The 25,556-nt window shown below is 39.7% G+C and overlaps 1 protein-coding gene across 4 annotated transcripts in view; it reads right to left on the reverse strand.

The window, feature by feature from the left end:
• The window catches only part of SYT9 (synaptotagmin 9), a 226,865-nt gene extending 203,606 nt beyond the window's left edge, over window positions 1-23,259 (reverse strand). For all 4 annotated transcript variants that reach the window (XR_003722673.2, XR_013404051.1, XM_015115007.3 and 1 more), the window contains exon 1: window positions 22,782-23,259. Coding sequence is in view for 2 of the 4 variants with exons in the window: in XM_015115007.3 (XP_014970493.1) it covers window positions 22,782-22,926 (145 nt within the window). In the remaining 2 variants the exon portion in view is untranslated. The remainder of the gene's footprint in view (window positions 1-22,781) is intronic.
• Window positions 23,260-25,556: the final 2,297 nt, after the last annotated feature.

Consider the following 25,556-nt stretch of genomic DNA (forward strand, 5'->3'; position numbering starts at 1 on the left):
TTCATGACTAAAACACCAAAAGCAATGGCAACAAAAGCCAAAATTGACAAATGGGATCTAATTAAACTAAAGAGCTTCTGCACAGCAAAAGAAACTACCATCAGAGTGAACAGGCAACCTACAGAATGGAATAAAATTTTTACAATCTACTCATCTGACAAAGGGCTAACATCCAGAATCTACAAAGAACTCAAACAAATTTACAAGAAAAGAACAACCCCATCAAAAAGTGGGCAAAGGATATGAACAGACACTTCTCAAAAGAAGACATTTATGCAACCAACAGACACACAAAAAAATGCTCATCATCACTGGCCATCAGAGAAATGCAAATCAAAACCACAATGAGATACCATCTCACACCAGTTAGAATGGCAATCATTAAAAAGTCAGGAAACAACAGATGCTGGAGAGGATGTGGAGAAATAGGAACACTTTTACACTGTTGGTGGGACTGTAAACTAGTTCAACCTTTGTGGAAGACAGTGTGGCAATTCCTCAAGGATCTAGAACTAGAAATATCATTTGACCCAGCCATCCCATTACTGGGGATATACCCAAAGGATTATAAATCATGCTGCTATAAAGACACATGCACACATATGTTTATTGCAGCACTATTCACAATAGTAAAGACTTGGAACCAACCCAAATGTCCATCAATGGTAGACTGGATTAAGAAAATGTGGCACATATACACCATGGAATACTATGCAGCCATAAAAAGGATGGGTTCATGTCCTTTGCAGGGACGTGGATGAAGCTGGAAACCATCATTCTGAGCAAACTATCTCAAGGACAGAAATCCAAACACCGCATGTTCTCACTCATAGGTGGGAATTGAACAATGAGAACACTTGGACACAGAGTGGGGAACATCACATACCAGGGCCTTTCATGGGGTGGGGGTAGGGGGGAGGGATAGCATTAGGAGATATACCTAATGTAAATGACAAGTTAATGGGTGCAGCACACCAACATGGCACATGCATACATGTGTAACAAACCTGTATGTTGTGCACATGTACCCTAGAACTTAAAGTATAATAAAAAAATAAAATTAAAAAAAAGAAATGCCTTAATGAGGAGACTCCACTGGAAGGAAAAGAAAAGTCAGGCTTTGACTAATCAAAGGCAGTTCTACATAGCACAGCAGGTAATACTTTTATCGTAAGACTTTATTTCAAAAAGCATACAAGCCAGAAATAAATATAAACTCCAAACATTTTTTGTTTGTTTTACTTTAAGTTCTGGGATACATATGCAGAACGTGCAGGTTTGTTACATAGGTATACATGTGTCATGGTGGTTTGCTGCAACTATCAACCCGTCATCTAGGTTTTAAGCCCCGCATGCATTAGGTATTTGTCCTAAGGCTCTCCCTCCCTTTGTCCCCCACCCCTGACAGGCCTTGGTGTGTGATGGTCCCCTCCCTGTGTCCATGTGTTTTCATTGTTTAACTCCCACTTATGAGTGAGAACATGCAGTGTTTGGTTTTCTCTTCTTGTGTTAGTTTGCTGTGAACTCCAAACATTTAAAAATAAATCCCGTAATAATTTTATTTTATTCAATGAAATTAGGTGCTTTGCAGACCTCTCTATTACTGGAGATTGAGTATGGAGGATAAGCTCTTACTTATCACTAACCCCAAAACCTCATTCATACACTCCCTCAGACTACCATTAGGCCATGTCCTGGCCATGGGACTCACTTAGAAGGAACCTTCAAGTTTTTTTTAAGCAACTCCTGTGATATCAGAGGTTAAACACTCCCAATTTTTTCCTAATTGCCTTCAAAAGAAATAAATACTGGGTTCTCTCCCCCACTTTAACTATGTTCTTCTTATACTTTTCTCTCTTGGCTACATATAGTTGGGCCATAATTCCTTAACTATGCCCATCAGAATGTAAGGACATTCAGAAAAATCGATTAAAAAAAAATGCAATCACTATCAAATTTCAGAATAATATTTGAAACTGTTTTTTTCATTTCAGGCCCATATTTACAACTACAGGGACTACATACCTTAAATACACATTTCTAAAACCCAGTTCAGTCTCTCTTTCTCATTCCCTCTACCTGCTCCTACTTCTGCATTTTATATGACCCAGCTGCCTAAATCAGAAACCTTAGATTTCCTTTATACCACTCTTCTACTGCATTCATATTCTATAGATTCTATCATAAAATAGATAACTATTACGACTAGGATAAAATGTAAATTCTTAACATGACCCACAAAGCCCTTATTTACCTTTCTGACTTTAACTGTCATTACATAAACAACCCCCAACTCTAACTTCCAAATTCAACTCCACCAATCCTGACTTAGTCAGGGTCCCTAAGGTCACATGCCACTTCAAGCATTTAAACCTTTGCACATGTTGTTTACTAGAAACTCTTCCTCCAAATGCTTTACTGGAACACTCGTTCCCATGACATTTCAAAGCATTTCTTCTCTGGAGAAGCCTTTCGTGACACCACTTCCTCCAAATTTGGGATAGTGCCCCTCCTATGTGCTACCAGAACAAAACACACTTTCCCTTACTGCACTGAGTTTCAATTGCCTGTTTACTTGTCTGTATCTTCCATGAGAAGGTAATCTCCTTGAAGACAAGGCTCATGCCTTTCTTTTTCACAAATCCAGCACTAAGGACAGTGACCAGTCCATGATAGGTTCCTGTTAAACGTGATGAGTGAATAGCTAGATTGCATTACATTGTCACTTAAGGTATGCAGAAGAAACAAACAAACAAACAAACAAACAGGATAAAATGAAGCAAGAGGGGATAAGATGAAAAAAGAGGAGAGAAAACAATAATGGATAAGGGCACTAGAAGGTGGGTGGAGGAAAAGAAAAGAGATTAATGGAGGAATTAAAGAAAGCAAAAATAAAAAATGGGACAGAAGTCAGTCGTGCCGATTTTTGTGAAACATTAAAAAGACTTCTATTGAGGGGATTAATAAGAGAACTAACATTAATTGATCTCTAAATGACATGCTGTGTCCCAAAGTCATGATCTTACTCACACCCTCAGTTCCCCTATAAGCATTATTATCCTCATTTTGCAGATAAGAAAACTGAGACACCAAGAAGTTAGGTAATTCTCCACAGATTATATAACTATTAAGTGGTGAGGCAGTCTTTGAATTCAGTTTACATGGACTGCCCAGGATATGTCCTGCTCTTGTTTATTTAGGAAGTATTTAAATGTAGAACAAAAGCAAATTCAATGGTAAAAGACTGTAAGAGTCCAACTTATACGTGAAGCTCTGACTTACCTTCTTACAGCTCAGCTTCTGCATTTTTTCTCTAAATATCTATCTTATAGCTCATCCAAGAGCAAGCAGAGGCCAGGCGCGGTGGCTCACACCTATAATCCCAGTACTTTGGGAGGCTGAGGCGGGCGGATCATGAGGTCAGGAGATTGAGACCATCCTGGTTAACACGGTAAAACCCCATCTCTACTAAAAATACAGAAAATTAGTTGGGTGTGGTGGCACACGCCTGTAGTCCCAGCTACTCGGGAGCTGAGGCAGGAGAATGGCATGGACTCGGGAGGCGGAGCTTGCAGTGAGCAGAGATCACGCCACTGCACTCCAGCCTTGGTGACAGAGTGAGACTCCATCTCAAAAAAGAAAAAAAAAAAGCAAGCAGAATATTCTGAAGTCAGCAGTAGTTAAAATTCTATATAGGACTGAAATCAGGGGCATCCATTCCTTACTTGCCCCTCCAGGGAAATGTATGGCTGGCAGGCCTGGGCCAGGGACCTGGGACACATCTTGGTACAATGGATTGCTCTTGCTACAGACCCAACAGGATATAGGAGTGTTGCTTTTGAACCAAATCGCAATCCATTAAAAACAGTCCAGCACTGGGTTTTGCATGTTCTAGCAATAACCCTAAAAATGTTAACTTCTGGGAGTGCAGAGTTTGTGGGAGATATGGTCCTCAGGTTAGGCACCTATCAAGATGAAAGAAAAATGCTTCCTGAATTGACATCAAAAGTGGGCTTGGAGCCAAATTATATAATGTATTATTTTATATTGAAAAAATGTGTTCTCTATCTTTTCCCAAACTTCTATAACAATAAAATAGCTTTGTCATGACAGTTAGCATTCGCAGATGCAAGAAAAGAAAGGCTACTTCTCCAGTCAAATAATAGTGACTATTATGCTTCAGATTCCTTTATTTATATAAATCTTCCCTCTCCAAGTAGAAGCACAGTTCTTAGAGGCAGAGCCCTTTGCAGTCTTCCTTCATTCTTCTCACTTTTAAATTGATTAGGCTTTGCAGTTACCTGCAAAAACTCTCCACACCTGATGACACTCTCTCCACATTATGTGTGTGTATGTATACGTGTGTGTAAGTGTGTGTGTGTGTGTGTGTATATATATCTTGTGCATCTAAACATCAAAGTCAGTATCCTCTCATGGAAGCAGCTTTTCACAAGAAATTAATTTTAACTGATTCAATTCATTATCTAACAGTGGTTACCAAGGATACCAAATAGCCAAAGCCACTTGGCTCCAACTTGCTTGTTATCAGAAGATATTAACAGAAAGCTGTGAGGAATTATTGTTGCCTAAGTAATATGGCTAGAAACCATGCCCCCTTTCAATGTCCCGAAGTCCTGAACTCAGTTCAAAACACTCATCTATAATAACCACTAAAAACACACAATTTTTTTCTACAATTTGAAATTCACTGATTAGCATTTAGAAAAATGACCACTAATGGTTTTGCTTTAATTCACTTCCTGATGAAGCACTGAACTGAGAATGGCTACTGATTTGATCTTCTTATCAATCTGAAAGCAAACGATTCTCATTGTGGCAGTTAATTGAGCATTCAGGTAATCTAGCTGAATCTGTCCTAAATCAAATAGCCTAAAACAGCATTTGTGAGCTGCATTTAATGGATGAGCCTAAAATGTGCCCTTGAGGGGAGAGAATTAAACTAATAATGCCCCATACAAAAAAAAAATGCACCCTCTTGCTAAAAGGTCAACATGGTTAAAAAAAATATATATATATAAGAGAATAAACATTGTCAATGTGGTATTATTGTACATTTAAGGAGTAATCAAAGAATTGATACACTCTCTCCAAAAGGCACAGTCAAGTGTGTCTTACACTTGACTGTGTAATGTATTTCAACAGTACATTTTAAGAATTTTAATCCTCTATCATTCATTGTTATTATTTTGTCCCACTTTGAAGTTTGTTTTAATTTTGCTGACGATGAACTTTGCAAAATAAAAATGCTTCTGTTGTAGTGCTTTTCAAAATCTGTCAACCTTGTCTTTTATGGTTTTTGGCTTTAGGGTCATGCCAAGGAAGGCTTCACCTACTACAAAGATCACAGACACTGGTAGTTGCCACCCCATATCTGTTTTTCCCCTTTTCCAAAATAAGAGAAGTTAAATTGCATTTGAAGTGAAAATATATCAAGCTAAAAGACTACATTTCTCAATCTTCTAGTAGCTAGGGATGGCAATATGACTAAATTCTGATCAATGAGATGAAAGCACAAGTATAGAGTGGGACTTCTAGGAAGGTTACTCTAAAAGAGCAGACTCAGGTCGAAAGTGAGGTTTTTGTCTTTCTCAGGGATGCAAATGTAAGTGCTGGAATTCCAGCAACCATATTAGCCCATGATGTGACTTCGAATTTGAAGTCACGCACTAAAGAAGGTAAACACAGAAAGACAGAAGGAACCTGAATCTTAAGACTACCTAGAGCCTCTCAGACCTGGGCAGACTACTCCTAGGTCTCTTTACATGAAAGAATTTTAAAAATTTATCTCTGTGTCTAACCCGCTGTTATTGTTTTGCTGTCATCTATACAGTATTCTGATTATAAAATGATTATCACATAATTTCCTTTGGAATTTTAGCAGCTATATTTGTAAAATTTAAACCACATGAAAAATTTTGGGAGCAGGCATATAATGTTTTTCCCAAATAGTTACTCAATTATCTCAACCCCATTTTCTGAATAACCCATTTTCTCCCCCCGTCAACTGATCTGAAATGCCATCTTTACCAGATACTATATTGCCATGTCACAATAGCACAAAATTGGAAACAAGCCAAATGTCCATCAGCTGGTAAATGAATAAATAAAATGAAATACATCCATCTAATGGAATATTAATCAGTAATAAAAAGGAAAGAACTAATGACACGTGCTATGATATAGCCAGGCCTCAAAAACATTATGCTAAGGGAAGGAACCCAGTCTCAGAAGAGATCACATATTGTATGATTCCATTTATATGAAATGTCTAGAACAGACACATTAATAGAGACAGAAAGTAGATTAGTAGTCTCCTGAGTCAGGGATTAACAGAGAATTGATATGAGGAATCTTCCTGGAATGTTGAAAATGTTCTAAAACTGATTTATAGTGATGTTTGCACAACTTCATACATTTACTAAAAAATAATTCCATTGTACCCTTTCAGGGTGAATTCTACAATATGTAAAACATGTCTCAATACGGTTATATTTTTAAAATCAGAGAATGACTGGAGATAGAGGAAAATGTGTAAAGTTTGTGACTTATTTTGCATAAATCGTCAAAAGTTAAAATAATTATATATATAAAACAACAAAAAAACCTATCTGTGCAATACTAGGCTTCCTAGTATTTTACCATTCCTGTAGTCTTAAATCCTCACCAGGTTACAGTACATCGTTATTTTTAATACAAAGCTGTATTTGTTTTACTATTATTTACAATATATTTATGTGCTTAACTGAGACTGGTATCAAGATATCTTTACTATTGTCTTTGTCAGATTTGATATTAGTGTGATACTAGCCTCACATAGTAAATTAGGATGCCTTCCATATTTTTTCTATGCCACAGTATAGTTTCTACAGTATATGAATTGTTAACCTTTGTAGAGGACAATTTGTTAATTTTATATCAAAATATTTAATGTGCATAAGCCTAGCAATTCCACTTCTGGTAAAAGTATTAACAGTGATTGTTAATGGAAGTGCTGATGACCTTTAATTCTTGTGCTCACTGAAAACTTTTGTTGCAATGACAACACAAATTTGTAATGACTATTTGTGGCTCCAACAAATAAGAGGGCTGATGTAGTACTTAATATTTTGTTACTTGACCTATAAAAATATTTAGGCCTATACCTTTCTACACAGAAAGTTCTTTGACCACCTTTCAATCTCTTCTAAATATTTTTATACTCACTCTAAGATGTTTATGCCTTCCACTTAATTTGTACCTCTACATCATTGACATATATGACATTTTCTTATGCTTTCTATCGTCTTCTATATCTGTTATTAAATCCTCTTTCTTGTTCTTTTTGCTTTATATTTGTGCTTTCTCATTTTTTCCTTAATCAGAATAGCACAATATTTATTTTTCATTTCAGAATGACACACCTGGGTTTTATTTATTAACACTGCTTCTTTGGGTTTTTTTCACTTTCTAATTCAGTAATTTCTTCTTTCGGTTTTACTGATGCTTTGCTCTTTTTTTTTCCTTCTTTTGATTTGCTTTACTTTTCTATTTTTGGGCTCTTCAATGCATTTTTTTTCTATTGCTGTATTTTTTTGCTATTAACAACTTAGAAATTTTCATCTAAATATAGCTTTGGTTATACTCCATTGTGTTCTCAACGTCTATAATTTCAGTGTTCATTTCTGATTTTTTTAACTCAAGAGATCTCTGAAAGAGTTCAATTTTTAAGTGTTTAGAGTTTTGGTATTGTTGTTGTTACTTCTTAATCGCTCATTGATTATTTCATGGTCAGTAAATGTGGCGCATGCAATTTTTACCGGTTGGAATTAACTTTTCCTTTGTATTGTCATGTCTAAAAAATTAATCACGTGCTGATTAATTGTTTAAGTGTTTTGTCAATATGATTTTTCTTTATTATTTTAACTATATAACTTCTATCCTCTGTGTATTTATTTTGTCTATTTGATGCATTCCATTACTAGTGAAGTATTGTAGTCTCCAACATAATTCTCATTTTTCTAATTTGTAAAGTTATAACAAACTTGGTTTTATATATTTACAGATTGCTTCATTAATGAAAAGTAAAAGTTTATGACTTCTAAGTCTTTATAGTTTATTGCACTATTTATGAACCTAAGTCTCACTTAATGACGTATACTGTATTCAGTATGTTTTTATAGGAATGTTAATTTAATTAGCATGAGATTTTGGAAAAAGAGAAGATTAAAAGCAATATAAATCAGTAGACAAATATTTTACTATATTTAATTAAACTATTTCCTAAACATTTAAGGAATCAGGTATTACAAAGCTAACTCCGATCCTCTTCTGACAATCCCCCATGTTCTAATTGCATCATTAAGGCCACTATTTACTACTCACTTTTCTCCAGGAGTTTCCCTGGGTCAAATCTGATGATTGTCTCTAGCACTATGGGACACCACTGCAAACCCTAAGACATCACATTTTACTATAAAGGCACATGAAGTAGACCTCCTGTTTTGTTAATCTGCCCAATTTAACTTCCCGGTTCCCACATACTGAGGCACTGGGAAGGCAGATGTGATTGAATTACTGAAGCATAAGATAATACAAAAATTAAAAGATAAAAAAAGAAGACAATGTAATGGAAAAGAGCTGCAGTTTTAATCTTTATCAGCGTGCAGAGTGGATCCTCTCTAACTGAACTTGTGGGGATTAGATTCTCCTCAAGAGAAGCCAACAGTAATCCACACATAAATGGCCTCTAAAGCAGTGTGGAGTTAGAATCAATGAATTTTCCTACCAAAGGCATCTGGAAGAAAGAAAAGAAACACTTTGGGGGATTTTCTAGTTCTCTTTTGTAGATTCCCTCTGAAATAGATTCCATAAAACGATTAATCTGAGTTCCCTAAAAATTAAAGTAATACACACAAAGTACTTTAAAAGCCCCAGAAGAAGGATGACCTATAAATTCGCGATATTACAGTTATATTAAATCTAAAGTAGCAATCACGGTGGAACAGATTAAAGAAGAGCAAGCAGCACTGTTTTCTCATTCCCTCTGAAATGATTTGGGAAGCCTTCAGAGCTAGCTCAGCTATGCTAGCAATTGACATTCATATTATTTGAAAAAATAAGAATGGAAATATGTTTAACTTGGGATCCTATGACTCCCAAGTTAAAAGTGATAAAAGTGATTCTAATGTGGCCTCCTCATTCTTGTCCAGTTTCTTTCTCTGTTTCGCAGATTTTTCTGACAAGAAGTGAGCATATTGGCTAGGATGATTTATAGCCTACAGGAATCAAGCAACCATGTTATTCTCTAACCTCATGGCCTAGTTAGAGTTTTCACAAGGTTTATGTACTGCATGGTTATCCTAAAATAAGGACAAATGATAATCATATTACTTGCCTAGAGATAAAGAAGACCATGATTTTACTTAGGGCTAGGACACTACAGTTACATCCTAGAGCTAAATTTTCTACAGAATTTATTAGTAATTGTGCCAAGAGTAGCTGTACTTACTAATAATTTGAGAAAATTCATTGTGGTTAAAAAAAAAAAAGGAATCCATCATAGATAGAAAACACATTTTCAAGTTTGGGTTTCTTTGCCTAATATTTTATAAAAGTTTTACATAGACAGTTTGAGCATTTATTTTGACAAAGGGGCTGTAAAAAGTAATTGTAAACCATGAAGGCCGTAAGTGCATGTCATTTGCAACCCTAGCTGTGTAGAGGTATTTTAGATGTCACCCCTGAAGGCTGATTTGGTCAATCTTGGGACAGGGTAGTTGTGTCTTCAAAAGTTCCTTAACTGATTTTGATGCATAGCTGGAACCGGGAACCACTTTACAAAAATCTATGAGTTGCAAGGGGCCTTGACATTCAATCATTTTTCACCCTCCTTATTTCCAGTAACTTCTTCCCAGTTTTCCACCAGTCAACTGCCCTGGACATCTGCATGAGATGTCATATACATCCCAAACTTAATGTGTTTAAAATTAATCTCATGATTTTCCCACAAAATGTGCTTGACTTCCTGTGGTAAACCTAGTAAGTTATAGGGACATCTTTCCAGGCACATACGCAAAAAAATTGGGAATCAGGATCTCTCTATTTCATATCATTACGAATTATTTTATCTCTTAAATGTCTCTTAAGGCATCTCTACTGCCTTAAAATATTCCTTCAACACTTCTACTTAAGTAAAAATTAATAGTTTACTGCCTGTTGCTGTTTTCTTTAAAAATACCCAGATTTAAATCTCACACTGTCTGACCACACCACTACACCACAACCACCCATCTTGTTGCAGACATCTATCATTCCTCAGATCGCTTCCCCCACATTCCTGGAAGAGCCCAATTGCTGGCTTACTGTCACTTTCCAAAACTACTTTCGTCAAAATCCTCAGCAAACCCAATATCCATGTCGATAGCACTTCCAAAACCCTGGGCCTGTAGTTCTTTGAGCTCCTATCTTCAATCATTTGTCCCCCTCTCCCCATCGTGCCTCTCGTGATCATGTTCTGGACCTGGTCATGCCAACAATTGCAACTCCTCCAGAATGCTGATTTCAAATATCTCACTCTCCGACCCTCTTCTCCTCACTGCATTTTCAACAAGCATTCCACCCCTCCAGGACCTACAACCCACTAATCCTACCACGTCTTCACTACCCCTAATCCTTTTACATATCCGCTTTTCTCTCCTTGGTCTGATGAAATTTCAGAATCAATCATTCCAATCTATTCTATATACCCTCAACTCTTTTGCCACTCTTTCCTCATCATACACACAACCCTGGCTTAAACACAAACTTCCCTCTCTTCCATGACTGCACAAAAAGAGTTGAACATGGAAGAAAAACACGCACCTATGCTGATGGAAATCACTTTAAATTCATGATCGCCAACTTCAAGCAGGCCCTTGGTATTGCCTGGCAATCACACTTCCTTCCCTAATCAATTTGCTCTTCCACTCTCCTAGACATTTATAACTCTCTTATTTTCAAGTTGCCATTACTTCCTAACCATCCCCACTCAGACTATAAATTTGCTGCTTCCTATTTCACCAAGAATAGAAGAGCAATCAGAAGGCAAACTTCTGCAAGATTCCCAAACCACATCTGCCCACCTGTGCCCACATACTCTGCCCTGACTTCTTGACAATGAATAAAGTGTTGTTGAAAAACCCACCTACTCAGCCTACTTAGCACATCACTCCAGCAGTTCAATCCTCTACATCATTTTTCCCTCTCTCCAGAATACATAGTTATTTTGTCTTTCCTTTAAAAGCCTTCTTTTGAATCAGTTTCTCCTCCCTTTCCCTTCACAAAATAATACAAAAAAATTGCTTACTTTTCCCTCAATTTCTCTCCTCTCATTCTCTTTTTAAAAGACTCTAGTTAGACTTTCACCAATTCCACTCAGGCACCACTCCTCCAAAACCACTCGGTTCAAGGTCACCAATTAGCCTCCATGTTATTAAATGCAATGGTCAGTTCTTGGTTGTCATCTTACTTGACCTATCAGCTGTGTTTAACTCAGGGGATCCTTTTTCCCCCTAGGAATACTTTCTTAATTTCCAAGCCAGCATGGTCTTGATTTTTCTCCCACATTACTTTCTGGTCCTTCTCAGTCTCCTTATTTGTTCCTGCACATTTCTCTAACTTCTAACCAGTTGTTTGACTTCTTTTCTATTTTTTATTCACCCTTGGTAAGTGTGAAGGTCTGAATGTTTGTGTCCTCCCCAAATTCATATGTTGAAACCTAATCCCTAGTATGAAAAATGCTAAGAGCTAGGGCTTTTGGGGAAGTGACTAGACTATGAGGGCAGAGCCCCCATGAATGGGATTAATGCCCTTATGAAAGAAACCCCTTCCACCATGTGAGGACACAGAGAGAAGGTGCTCTCTATGAGGAACAGGCCCTCACCTGACACTGCATCTGAAAGCTCCTTGCTCTTGGACTTTCCAGCCTGCAGAACTGTGAGAAATAAATGTTTGTTGTTCATAAGCTACCCAGCTTATAGTAATTTTGCTAGGGCAGTGCAAATGGATTAAGACAGTAAGCTCATCTAGTGTTTTGGCTTTAAATATCATCTATGTGCCTGTGGTGCCTAAATGCCTACACTGAACTCTTGGGAAATATACCCAACTTCTCAACCAAGTATATCATTCTAGCAATCCTCCCCTCCTTATCCTATATCATGAATTTTTGTTCTGTACTAGTCATTCCCATCACCTTGGTGCTGTTAAGTCTTGAAACTTATGAATAAATAAATAAATAAACAAATACAACTCTTGATCTCACTTCCCTCACCGGCAACTACTATGCCTTTTATTTGCTCTTGTCAGCAGAAAAACTTAAATGAATATTCTGTCTTCACTGCCCCAATTCCTCTCCCTTCAATCTCTCTTAGAGCCATGCCAATCAGGCTCTTCTTCCCACCTCTCTATCAAAAATGCTTGTCAACATCACTTCCAATGACCCCTGCATCGCTACCTGCAATGGTGAGTACCCAGTCTTCATTCTGCTTGACCTAACAGTAGCACTGGACACAGCTGCTTATTCCTTCTTATTTGATTACCTTCTTGTTCATCTTGGCTTCCAGGTCAACACTATTGCTTGGATTTTCTCTTTCATTTCTAGTGTCTCTTCATTAATCTTCCTTTGTGGTTCCTCAAGTTCTCTCTAGCCTCTTACTGTTGGACAGTTCTAGAACTTAGTCTGGGTCCTCTTCACTCTCCTGTTCACTTTGCCTTCCTAGATAATTTCAGACAAACTCATTTTAAATATCACATACATGCTGACAACTCCCATGTTTATATCCTCAGCCTAGCCATCTTTCCCAAACTCCAGGCTCATATATCCAACTGTCTAGTCTGTATCCCCACTGGACTCACTAATAAGCATTTGCAAAATCCCACATCAAAAACTGAGCTGCTGGTCATTCCCCTCAAGCTTAATTCTCCTGCAACTCTATTGTCCTAGCTGCTCAGGCCACAGTCTTAGTCTTGACTCATCTCTTTCACATTCAATATCCATCCATTAGTAAATGTTGTCTTCTCTACCTTCCAGCTGCCCAGAATCTGACCACCTCCTACTATCTCCACTGCTATCGCTCTGGTCCAAGCCACCACCATCTTTCACCTACATGATTACAACAGCTTTATAATTCCTCTCCCTAACTTCAACCTTACCCTCCTATAGTCTGTTTTCTATGTGCTGGTCAGAGTGATCCCTTCTCTTCCTAAGTCAGATGTTATCTCTCTTCTGATAAAACTTGCTAATGTCTTCCTATCTTACTGCAAGTAAAAGTCACTTAAAAAAGGCTTATAGAGGCCTATAATCAGTTTGCCATCACCTCTCTGACCTCATCTACTACTACTCTCTTTTTTACCAACCTCACTACAGTCATACTAACCCTTGGCTAGTACCTAAACATGTCAAGCACAATCCTGCCTTGGGACCTTTGTACCCGCTGCTCTCCTGCCTGGAATGCTCTTCCCCTGCTACACGTGTATCCTGCTCCCACATTTCCTTCTAACCTTTATTCATTTGTCAACTTCTCAGTGATGCCAGTTTAGTCTTTATGTCTTGGTCTCTTTCCACGCTTTGTTTTTTTTTTTTCCTTAGCACTTACTACTATCTAACATACTATATAATTTACATATATATTATCATTTTCCTCTCACCAGAATGTAAGTTTCATGAGGACAAACATTTAATTTTCTGTTTGATTCCCTACTGTATGTACAATACTGTGTCTAGATATCTACATTTGTACATACTTAGGACAGAGCCTGGTACTTAGTAGATGCTCAATAAACATATGATGAGCAAATAACTGGCATCCCCAACTACAGCCTCTCCAATCAATATTCATCTGGTCTCCAGAATACCTAATTAAGGGTTAAAACTCACCTGAATTTTCAGCGTAAACTCTTTTAATGGTTCTGCAGTGCTACAGCTGATACAAACTAAGATGTCTTCAATAGGCAGGCATGTCCCAAAAATGTGATAAGCAAAGTGTACATGTATGGGGTGGGGACGAGGAGGCAGATATTAGAAATGGACAGCATGTGACCCACTTAAGGGCATTCAATCAATTATTTTTAAAAATTGTGCCTGTTAATTGGCAGCCCCTGTACACAGAATAAACAACCATCTCTACAGCATGGTTTGGTGAGCACTAGGCAGGCCTGCCATGCTTATTCCCTCTTGGGGCCTATAACTTCAGAGAAAACAGACTGTGCACATCCACAGACTGGGTAGTTACAATGCAGCTGAACACATTGCTTTTTCCATTATTAAATAACCAGGCAAGGAAGCAAGATGTCACTGTTGGCATAGTCAGGAATTATATCTGGAGTCCAGATGTTTGAACCAGATGACTAAACTTGCTAAAGGCAGTCTTTACAACTATTCAAGGTAATTACAGATGGGTTTCGGGTGACATGTTGGAGATCTAAAATGGGTAAACTTCCATTCATTGATTCCAATCTGTGAGGACCTTATCTTGGACAGAAAGAACATCTTTGCCAGTAACCTGAGTATATTTTCCATGAGGAACCAGGAAGACTTGAGAAGTTGCATTTACGGAACTGAAATCTCCTGGTGTGCTTTGCTGAGAATGGATGCTTTGAGCTTATCATATAAACTGTACTTCTTTCAAGATTTCTGTATCAGAGCACTCCAGTCAGCCCTCAGTGGGATTTTGGCAATGGCATACGGGGGCTTTCGTGATCTGATTTGACCATTGTTTACTACAGATCCATCTCTCAACATTCGCAAAACACACTCAACTTACTGTTACCCAGAATTCATCCTCTTCTGTGTTAGGACCTTTGTAAATTCCTAGAACGCTCTTCCCACCAACAAATTCCAGGCAAACTCTTCTGCCCAAGAATAGCCTTCTGTTGGAAGCCTCTGCAGATCCGCTCAAGTCAGCTAATTACTTCTCTACTCTTTTTTCTGTACTGTATCCAGTAGATATCTCCCTTCTTGATTTTATTAATTGCCATTATTGTTTTATGTCAATTCCATAGGGGCAGTAAGCATGTCTAATGTATCTTTGAATGACAGATGCCCAACCTTGTACATAGCACTTAAGGGGCCCTCAATAAATGCTTTTGGAATTTAACTTAATTATAACTAGAAAAGATTGATCCGTTCAATGTGGTTAAGTAACAGCTACATAAGGGTAGGGTGGGGTGGTTTGGAGTGGGAAAGAAAACACAAAGGAAAAGAGATTCAAATTATAACAACTTTTCTCATATTTCATATTAATGAATGCAGCATTTTGCATTGGAAAAGAATGTTACAACTAATCCCTATTTATTGAAGCACCCCTGAAATTTCAAAAGACACTTTAATATAATGGGTTGATTATAGTCAGACAATCTGAGCTCATTCACTATACAATACTCCTTCTGTGAGCTAATTTGACAGAATATTTACATTCTAATTAATGGAAACTGGTAGAAAAAAACCTTAAGATTCTCAAAAAATTAAATTAATGGAAACTGGTAGAAAAAACCTTAAGATTCTCAAAAAATAAACTGGCACATGATAGAGAATGTGGTAGAGAACACAAAAAATCACATAAGAGTAAATATAAGGTTCAAAACAAAAAATATTCAGTCCTACCAACAACAACAAAAAAACCCCACAAATCGAAACAACTAGGCAGCTATTTAAACCATGTTAAATTAGCAACTTTTTGTTCACATTATACACCTAATTCACTAGCGGATTTACTGTTGACATGTAGCAGGACTAACTAACATAGATCTACCGAAAACAATTAGGGCTCACTGTTTATAATTTATCATGAAAAAATTTTCCCAAAAGGAAATAGGGAACTATAAATACAAGACATTATTCATACTAAAAAAAAAAAAAAATTACGAGCTAGAATAGCCTCAAAAGAATGGTTAAATAAAAAAGGTATAGCCATTCTTTGGAATATACATAGTCATCACAATAATAATAATTACATAATAATAAGTGCTAACAACGGGAAAATTATAATAATAGAAATAATGGCTAGTATTTATTGAGCATTTACTATGTGTATTACTGTGAGCATATACCAGGTACTATGGTATTTCATATGCATTGTGAGTTAGGTACTAGTATAGCGTTGTCAGCATCACCAAATAAAATTATAGGATGCCCAGTTCAATTTGAATTTCAGATAAACAACAGATAATTGTTTTGTATAATTATGTGCCATGCATTATTACCCATTGTTTATCTGAAATTCAAATTGGACTGGCAGTCTATACTTTATCTGGATACTAGTAACCCAGATACTAGTAATACATTTTACTGGTGAGAAAATGAGGACACAGAGGTTAAATAACGTGTCCAGGAACACACAGCTAATAAGAGGTAATAAAATGCTAAGTTTACAAAACAGTAAAAAATAAATTTAGCCTACAAATAATTACAAGTGGTAAAACATAAACATGTTTGTGGACTATAGCTGAAAGGAAACATGGGCAGGTGATACTACCAAAAACATCAATTTACTGATTCGTTATTTGAGCATTTACTCTGGGCACAGTGTTACAGCAATCTTCCACTCCCATTTTAAAGATGAATAAAATGAATGGTGAAATATTTTACTCAAGGTCACTAAGGTGACCTTACTAGTGCACTTACTAGTGCAGTCAGATTCTAACTCCAAAGTCCTTGCTTATATCATTTTGTCATCTTGATGTACTGGAAGATATTTTTTCTCTCAGGTGCAGTTCTATCAATGTTGATTTAAATTTTTTGTGTGATAAAATACATGTTCAAGGACATATGAAGATTTCAAAGAGATCTGCAGAGCCTAGTCCTCAGGATTTGATGTGGTCTAAAGCCCTTTCTAGAGCCCACCAAATGAAACATTTGAAAGAAAAAGAAGTTGTGATGCACATTTCTTGCTCCAAGATTGCAGTGAAAACTGAAAACTTCTCCACAAATGGTGATTTTATTCAACTTCATTCAGAAAATAGAAATACGTACTCCATACTTATCCTTTTAAAAGTGAGATTGCTCCCCCATTTATGCCTCTCACTAAGCTCCTCCACTTTCTCTATACACTTTGGAGTGTGAACTTGTTAATTCCCCCGAATCAACCTGTTAGGAAGAGATTACGAATGTTTTTAAGCAAACTATATGGGAAATTGCACTTGCACCACAAACATAAAAGTACCTCAATGCTTTTTCAGTGCAAGCAACATCTATGCTCTATACATAATAGAAAATTTTAGGATGATTTCCTTTAGGTGTTGGTTTAATTTTTCCTTGAGAGTTCATCCCACATCAAAAAGTTTGTGTCTTTGATTGTTTATTGTGAAAGAGGCAGCTGGCCATAGGGCTGCCTGCAATGCCTTTACCACAATTTGCTTTTGTTTTCCCCTCTTAATAATTACCTCATGACTAAACCACTCACTGGTCCATGTAGAGAAGTACCGCAGAGATGAAAACACACTTGTTTAAATAAAATATTTATGAAGGAGCCCTAAAATGTCACTGAAGTAAATGCGTATTAGATATTCACATATTGTGCATCCAATATGCCACTCATTCCTTAGAAGACTCTTTTTCCTGACTGCAATTAACATTAACTTTAAAAAATTAATCCCATTGTGCATAATCACACCAAGGTCTATTCATAAACATCCAGTGTTTCAAGATTGATTCTCTTTTGACTATCTTAGAAAAATTTGAATCAAGGCTAATATTTAATCTTGATGAATATTTTGGAGGTTTTTTCATAGAAACTATATTTAATTATTATTTTACATGTACATTTTCTAATAAGTGACTTGACTATAATTTAACATAAGGTGACATTCGTGAAGGTTCTATATTCTGACCTTTTAATGACACTCTATTTAGACAAGATTTTTCTTGATTGGTTTGTTTTTTCCCCTCTCAGATTGGATGGACATAATAGAGCCTTATGACATGTTCAACGAGCCCTCAAAATAAAAATTTGGGATAATGTTGTGAAAAGAAATTTAAGAATCAGTTGATATGGGTGCTAGCTGTACAGGGTAACAGTGAAGGTTCCTGGTATTTGATACTATCTTTCCTAACTTTGCAAGAAACAAATGTGAACTGAGCTGAGAAGGGTTAGGTGGATGCATTCTTTGCCCAATGGTCTCAAAGGTTGTTCTCTACTTGGCTGCACATGAGAATCAATAGATGAATTTTAAAAATACTGATACCAGGCCCATTTCCCAGAGACTGTGATTTAAAACTGATCTAGGGTGCAGCCCAATCATTGGTAGTTTTTTTTGTTGTTGTTTGTTTTTTCTGTTTGTTTGTTCCAGCTCCCTAAGTATTCCTAACGTACAGCCAAAGTTGAAAACCAGTGATCTAGAAAAAGCTTTTCTTGAATAGAGTAATATTTACGTGGAGAGAAGAGTCACTAATCACGAGTCTTAAGGCTCTGCTTCACACTCTGACCTGCTGAACCTTTTCTAGAGCTTGGGTACAAACACAGAGAACATGCACAAAAAATCTTCAGAATATGGAGTTGGAACATGAATGGAAAACCCGTATCCTGGATAACAGAATTCATAATCAAAAATACTAAGCTGAATCTTTATAACTACATAGAATGTGACCTACACTTGGGGATTAAATCCATCATACAAGTACAGAAGAGAGAAAGTAGGTCTAAGGGTGGCTCTTATGAAAGATACCTAGAAAATGTTCATTGACAATAACTCCTCAGTTTTCAGTATATGTGATGTGAGTACCTAAGAAGCTACTTTAACTTAGACCCAATTCTTCTTTTAAATGGACTCCATGGCCCTGGGCTAGTTTACTTCTCCGCACTTCAGTTTACTCATATATATCAATCACTTTTAGCCATGGTTCTTGAACTTTAATGTGCCTACAACTCTCACCTGAAGATCCTGTTAATATACAGATTCATATTCAGTGGGTCTGGGACATAACTGAGATTCTCCGATTCTAACAAGCTCCCAGAAGCTGCTACTGCTGCTGGAACACAGATGAGTGCTTAGGAGACTTATGAGGACTAGTGAAATGACCTACATAAAGTGCTTGGCACCCTACAGAAGAAAAGACTTAAAAAGAAAATGATAAAAACATGTTTAAGACCTAGACATTACATGATCCAATCCTCCTTTCTGTTCCTTCAAAAGAGTGGATCTAGAGAAGTTAGGCTAGGTTACCTCCTAGTAGCTAAAGGTATATGATGGAGAAGAGGGATAAGACTAATGCTTTTTGATCAAAAAAAGTATAATCAAGATCCATGGGTAGAAATTTAAGATACCTTTTAATTCCCTACAAGGAGAACCTTCTAACAATACATGCTGTTCTACAACCAATTAATCTTCTTGACAGCGAAGTCTCCAGTTATAAAATACAAGCATAGAGCAATTGACATTAAAGAGGATAGTCATACCTCAGGTCACTTAACTGTAAAACAGCCTGGCTATCTAAAGAGGCATCACACACTTAATGTGTTACAAAAAGTTAAAGTAAAATAAAAAATAAACCTCATGATTTCCCTCCTCACCCCTACCTTCTTCCTGAAGACTTCTACTTGTACATGGAATTTTTAGGTCAAAAACTCTTTGAAGCTTCCTTAGCTGCCCTTCTCTCACCTTTCACATCTCTTCCTTCAATAAATACTTGTGGCTGTACCTGCAAATTGCGTTCATAATCCAATTACTTCTCATCAACTCCATTGCCACTATCGCTGTTGAAGTCACTGTCACCTCTGTCTGGATTTCTGAAATAACTTCCTAAGAGGTTTCTCTGACTTCACCTTTGCTCTTCAACATAGCAGTCAAAGTGTTGTCACTTCTCCACTCAGTACCTTCTAATGACTTCGTATCTCATTCAGAGTAAAACCAAAGTCTTTATAATGGTTTACAAGACTCTGCATGATCCACCCTCTCTAACTCTTGACCATATGTCTTACCACTCTCCATCTCTTTCACGCCTCTCCAGCCACCTCTGAAATCACCATTTCTAGAATCATATCAATAATGCTCCCACCTCAGGGCGTTTGCACTTGCTCTTCCCTCTGCCTTAAAGGCTAGTCTCTGAGGCCTGCAAGTTTATGTCCCACATCAGTAACATATAAAACACTATAAAAGCAACCAACAGCACATTCTAATTGCTTTCTATGGACGAAAGTGCTCACACTCAGCACTTTACTTTCCACAAGTTGGTACAGATGACAGACTGTGTGAGGCACTTCAGTTCCAATTGTAACTTAGGCTTATTTTTTAAAATTACAATTGCATCAAGTCCTCTGTGAACACCAAGTCAGGGAAATCTGGGTGCTGTACTCCCCCAACAGGGCACTATAACTACCTGGACAAAAAATAACCTTTCTGATGGCTCAGGCCCACTGGTCTGTGCCCTAGTCTTTCCACACCTCTGAAAAAATGAGTAAATTTCCTAGATGCAGGGTCACTTTGCTCTCCACAGGAAATTATATCTTTTTTCTCCTTTTATAACCAAAGTCCTTAGTTGAGCTTGAGGAAACCTAGCTATCACTGGGTGGCCGTGAATGGACAATAACAGAGAAAGCTAGGACATGGCATTCAGGTAGATTCCTTTACAGAAAAAGAAATCATCCATTTACAGAGATGACTCTCTCTAGAAACCCATGTCTCAGGGCTGCTGTGCATGGTTGTTCTGGTTCACGCTATCATAGCAGGGACATTATTCACATGGTGTTGTGTGGTGCAGCTTTTCTAGCTACTCAGCTTTTAGGGTTCAGAGATTAAAGTCACTCTTGCTTCAGAGGGATGAAGACAAATGCATCTGATGTAAGAATTAATGTCGACAAGGCAAGGAAGGAGGGAAATGAAGGGAGATTTGGAAATGAAGGGAAAAGCGTCCTGAAGGAGAGGGTGCACTTAGGATGTAATCTTTGGCCTCGTTTCCTCTCACCTCGCACTTGAACCCCCCACCCCCACCCCTTCCCTCATGAGCTGGCTACTTTCCAACACAAACCAAAGAGCCAGAGGGGCATGGGGCTACTTCAAAACCCTGTGTCCTAGTTTAAGAAAGGAGAGCACTAATATCAGGAATTCAGAGCAGCAAGGTCGACTCCTATCTATAGCTATTCCTCAGCCAAGGAATCAGATTTACTCTTGTAAGAAGTCCTCTTAGTGAATCTTTCTCAGGGGTTGCGTGGTGTAGGGGCTGAAGAGAACCTGAAAACACAGGATCCAGCCCCTGGATTAAAAGGAGCAGAGACAGAAAACTGGCCAAAAATATGTGATTCAAAGATAGGCCTCATCCATCGTCTCTTGTAAAGCCAAAGACAACTGCCTATGTGGGATAACAAGGAAAACTCGTGGTCCGGTCATAGGCAAGGAAGTGAGATGTTTCAATACTAACACTTGCTTTGGGCAAAGCATGTAAAATAATTGTCTTGCTTCTGCTGCTTAAGGACGAACTTCCCCAACTTAGGACATCTTCGATAAACTTAGTTAATATAACCATTGGCAATGGAAAACAATATTTTTTCTTTTTCAATAGAAAAAAAGCCTCCAGTAGGGAAAATCTGATATAAACTTTTAAATTTTAGCAGATGACTTCACCCCACACACCCATCTTGAATATATCAAGGAGACACTATTTAAGTCTGGCTCAGTGTTGACACTCGTTATAAATCAAATAATTCTTTAATTTATCTTTTGGATAAATGGATTTTTATATAATAAATTGGTTTCAGCTCGTCCATGATACTTTGCAAGGCAATAGCTCATTTCCAATATTTATACATAGCAATATCAAGAGAAAGGCCATTTTCTCATCCCATTTTTAACAATCTAACCACACTATGCTTTTCTGGTAAGTACTTAGGTTGGGAGAATATTCGAGAAAACTCTTTCTCCAGGTGAGAAACATCTCAAGCAAACATTGGAAGGAATGCATTTTCCACTAGCCAGTAGTGGATGAGACGACCTGGGAGACACAAGGACCTCGGGAAAAGCAAATGGCTCCGCTAAAACTCCCTCCTCCAACCTTAATTGGTCAAATGCCAAAATAAATGAACTTTCCAAAGTTAAGAGCTTTGCAACTTTCACTAGGAATAACTACAGGTGCACAAGCCAGGACCGACGAACCTACGGACCCCAGTGTGGCCGGCGGTAGTCGCTGGTCGAGCCCAGCGCCCAGGCCCAGGCCACCTCCACGCCGTGCGACCTGCCGGGAATGGGTTCAGGCCCGTCTGCCCAAGACGAAAAGCTCCCTGTCCCCGGCCCAACGCCGGATCGCGTCCCGCCCTTCTCACCCCAGACCAAGGAAAGGAACTAGACGCTCAGGAGAAACGATGAGCAGCACCCAGTGGGATTCGGCCCCAGCCCGAGGCCGTCCCCAACTCCCAACTTCCCAGAGTTTCCTTTGGCCTCGTCCCCCTTCCCACGGCTCCGAGGCCGCCTTGGCCTCACCTCGCTCTGAATGCAGATAGCCCAGGAAGTGGAGAGCGTAGCTCGGAGCTAGGGAGCCGCCCCCAGGAGCCCTGGCGATGGGAGCGCAGGTGGCGGGCGTGGTCCCTCCAACCCTGCCCCAGCCGACCCGGACTCGGCCTCCGTGCAGTAGCCACCGCCCGAGTCCCCGCCTGGCTACAGCATCAGGCCACAGAGCGATGGTTCTTGATCCCTCTCCTGGCTCGGTGGCCGCCCCCCGCCCTCTCCCAGTCCGCGTCGCTCTTCTGCCTCAGGCCCCGGTGCGGCCCCAAGTCCCAGCCCAAGGCCCTTGGGTCCCTCCAGGCGGCGGTGGCGGCACTCACCTGGGTCGCGGAGCCGGGGTCTGGCACGGTCCCGCAGGTGGTAGATGAAATCCTGGCAGCTGTCGTGCTCCAGGGCCCCACGGGCACAGAGCTCGGCCAGCAGCTGCAGCGCCTGGTGACAGAGCGCGTCCCTGGCCCCGGGCATCGCCCCCCCGCATCCTCGGACCGCGCCGGGCAGGCGGGCGCAGGAGACAGCCCTCCGCCTGCCAGCTCAGAGCCGCCGCTTCCGGGCCGTCCGCGCTCACCGCCAGGGACCCGCCGGGAAACGGTCCGAGCCCGATCCCGAGCCTCAGACCCAGCCGGCCCGGCCTCCCACCGGTTGCATGCAGCTCTTCGCCAGCCGGTCGGTCAGGTTTTCTCTGTCTCCCGCCGGGTCCCTCTGTCCCTCCCCCAACACCGAGGAGAGGCGGAGCCGCACAGCCCAGAGCGCCTCTCTGCTTGCGCTCCGCCCGCTACTCGCGGCCACCGCGGGGCGGGGCCGGGTCAGGAGTGCGCGCCGCAGGGTAGACTCGCGGCGGCCCCAGACGGGGACCTAGGGTACGCCCCGGCTCCTGGCCAAGCGGGAGACTTGGTTTGGGACCTCGCGCCCAGAGCGGCCGCGCCCTGGCTTGGGGAGTGTGAGCGTTTGCGCGCTCCGGGCGCTGGAGCTACTCCACCCCTCAGCCCTGATGCAAACCAAGAACCCGTTTCCACCACCCTGCGTGTGTCCGAAGCACGTTCTTGGATGCCTGGTGCGAAGACTGCAATCTGGACACACCCGCCAGATGCGCAGAACTGAGTCCCTATTTGGAACTTGGAAAGAGCTGCCTGGGTTTGAACCATGGGCCTATGGGTGTCAGATGCCCAATGCAGGGTTTGGGTCCAAGAATCGCCAACAAAGGAAGGATTTCCCAAGCACAGGCCCTTTTCGACCACCGTGGTGATTTGGAGAAGGTGGAGGCTCTAGGTCAGAACTAAGATCAAATAAATAAACGACTCCCGGGAAAGACTCTGAGGCTTATCTGGGAGTCTTAGGTCTCGGTTAGTTTTCTAAGCAACCGTTTGGAAATCCAAACATTGCCAACGTGACTTCAGCACCCAAGGAGGAGTATCACAGAATCTTGGAGAGTTGGAAGGAACCTCAGGGCACCTTTCATCCACCCATCTTTTCAGCTTTTCAAGCAATAAAGCCTAGAAATAACCAGGAAGTACTGTGTGTGTGTGTGTGTGCGTATCGCTGTGCCACAAGCCTTTTAGGTGCATAATCTCATTTAATTCTGTACATAGTTCAACGAGGTCTGTGTAACTGTTATCCTCATTTTACCAATGAAAAACTGGGGGCAGGGGACTCACAAAGGTGTTACTTGCTCAAATTCACACATGATGAAGGTAGTTTTGATCTTCTTTCTTTCTCTTTTTTTCTTTCTTTCTTTCTTTCTTTTTCTTTCTTTCTACTTTTTTCCTACTTTTTCTTTTGTCTTTTTTATAATACTGGTGTTCAGGCCCCCACTCTAGAACAATTACAGTAGGATCTCTAGAACTGGTAACTATCATTCTTAGCCATGAGGTTGTGCTGTCTCTACGGGCATTTCACAATTCATATTGCACAGAAAGGTAATTTGGGACCCCATAGAATGCTCACGCAACAGGCAAGCTTTGAAATCCTGCTGTCAATGGTACTAGGGCTTCAGGGAACTTATATGGGAATAGCAGAGAAAATGCAAAGCTGTAAAGGTAAAGATGCCTCCAGAGAGTTGCAAAGAGACAAGCAGAGGAAGGAGAAACCAGCTTTCAGGGAGCCTGTAGGGGAGGTTGAGCAGATGCTGTTTCTTCAAAGGGGGGAACCCCTAGAGAAGGAGAAACCCTGCATTTGGGCATCTGACACCCATAGGCCCATGGTTCAAACCCAGGCAGCTCTTTCCAAGTTCCAAGCAGGGACTCAGTTCTGCGCATCTGGTGGGTGTGCCCATGAACAGAGAAGGTGACACCAGAGATAGTGTGATGCTGGGGGTGGGGGTGGGGGAGCCGTATAGTAATGGTGAGAAGGTATGTGTGTTGAAGCACGTAAAAATATTACACTAATGCCATATGTCAGTGAGGAACTGAAAGCAACAAGTTCAGTTAAAAAATGACTTTCATAAACCAAGCAAGAAATGATGAAGGCTAAACCAGGCCAAAGGCATTAGCTGATTGCTAGAAACATCCAAATTTGAAAAACATTTCAAGTATTAAGTGACAAGATTGTAACCAATGGAATAAGAAAGAAGCAAAATGCACAAATGTTTCAAAACGTTACATGGGTCATATATATTCACACCCTAATAACACTTAGAAATGCAAGCCTAGAGTTTAGGAGAGAGGGAAGACTGGCAATCATCATTGGAAAGGTAGAAATTGAGTTGCCACATGGGATGGTTCCTTCAAGAAAGAAGAGTTGAAGAAATAAAAGAGCAGTTTGGAAGGCAGCAATCACAGAAGGAGGAAAGATTGTACAGAGGGGAGTCATAGTGGTCATGGGAGGAGGAGTGTTTGGTAGAGGAGTGATCAACAACATCAACTGTAAACTCTCAAATATAGTTTAAGGAGAAAAAACTAAAAAGTGTCCTTTGGATAAAGCAGATAGTAAGACATTCAAGATTTAGACAGACTAGTTACAATGCAACCAACCTTCTACAAGTTAACATTTTTGTGCCTAGGGTTTCTCATCTTATTTCAAAGATAATGTGTATCTTTGGACTGTTGCAAAGATTACATAAAGCAATATGTTTAAAGTGCTTATAATAGTGCTGCCACATA

This window comes from Macaca mulatta, chromosome 14 (assembly GCF_049350105.2).
Source record: "Macaca mulatta isolate MMU2019108-1 chromosome 14, T2T-MMU8v2.0, whole genome shotgun sequence".
Taxonomy (NCBI): Eukaryota; Metazoa; Chordata; class Mammalia; order Primates; family Cercopithecidae; genus Macaca; species Macaca mulatta.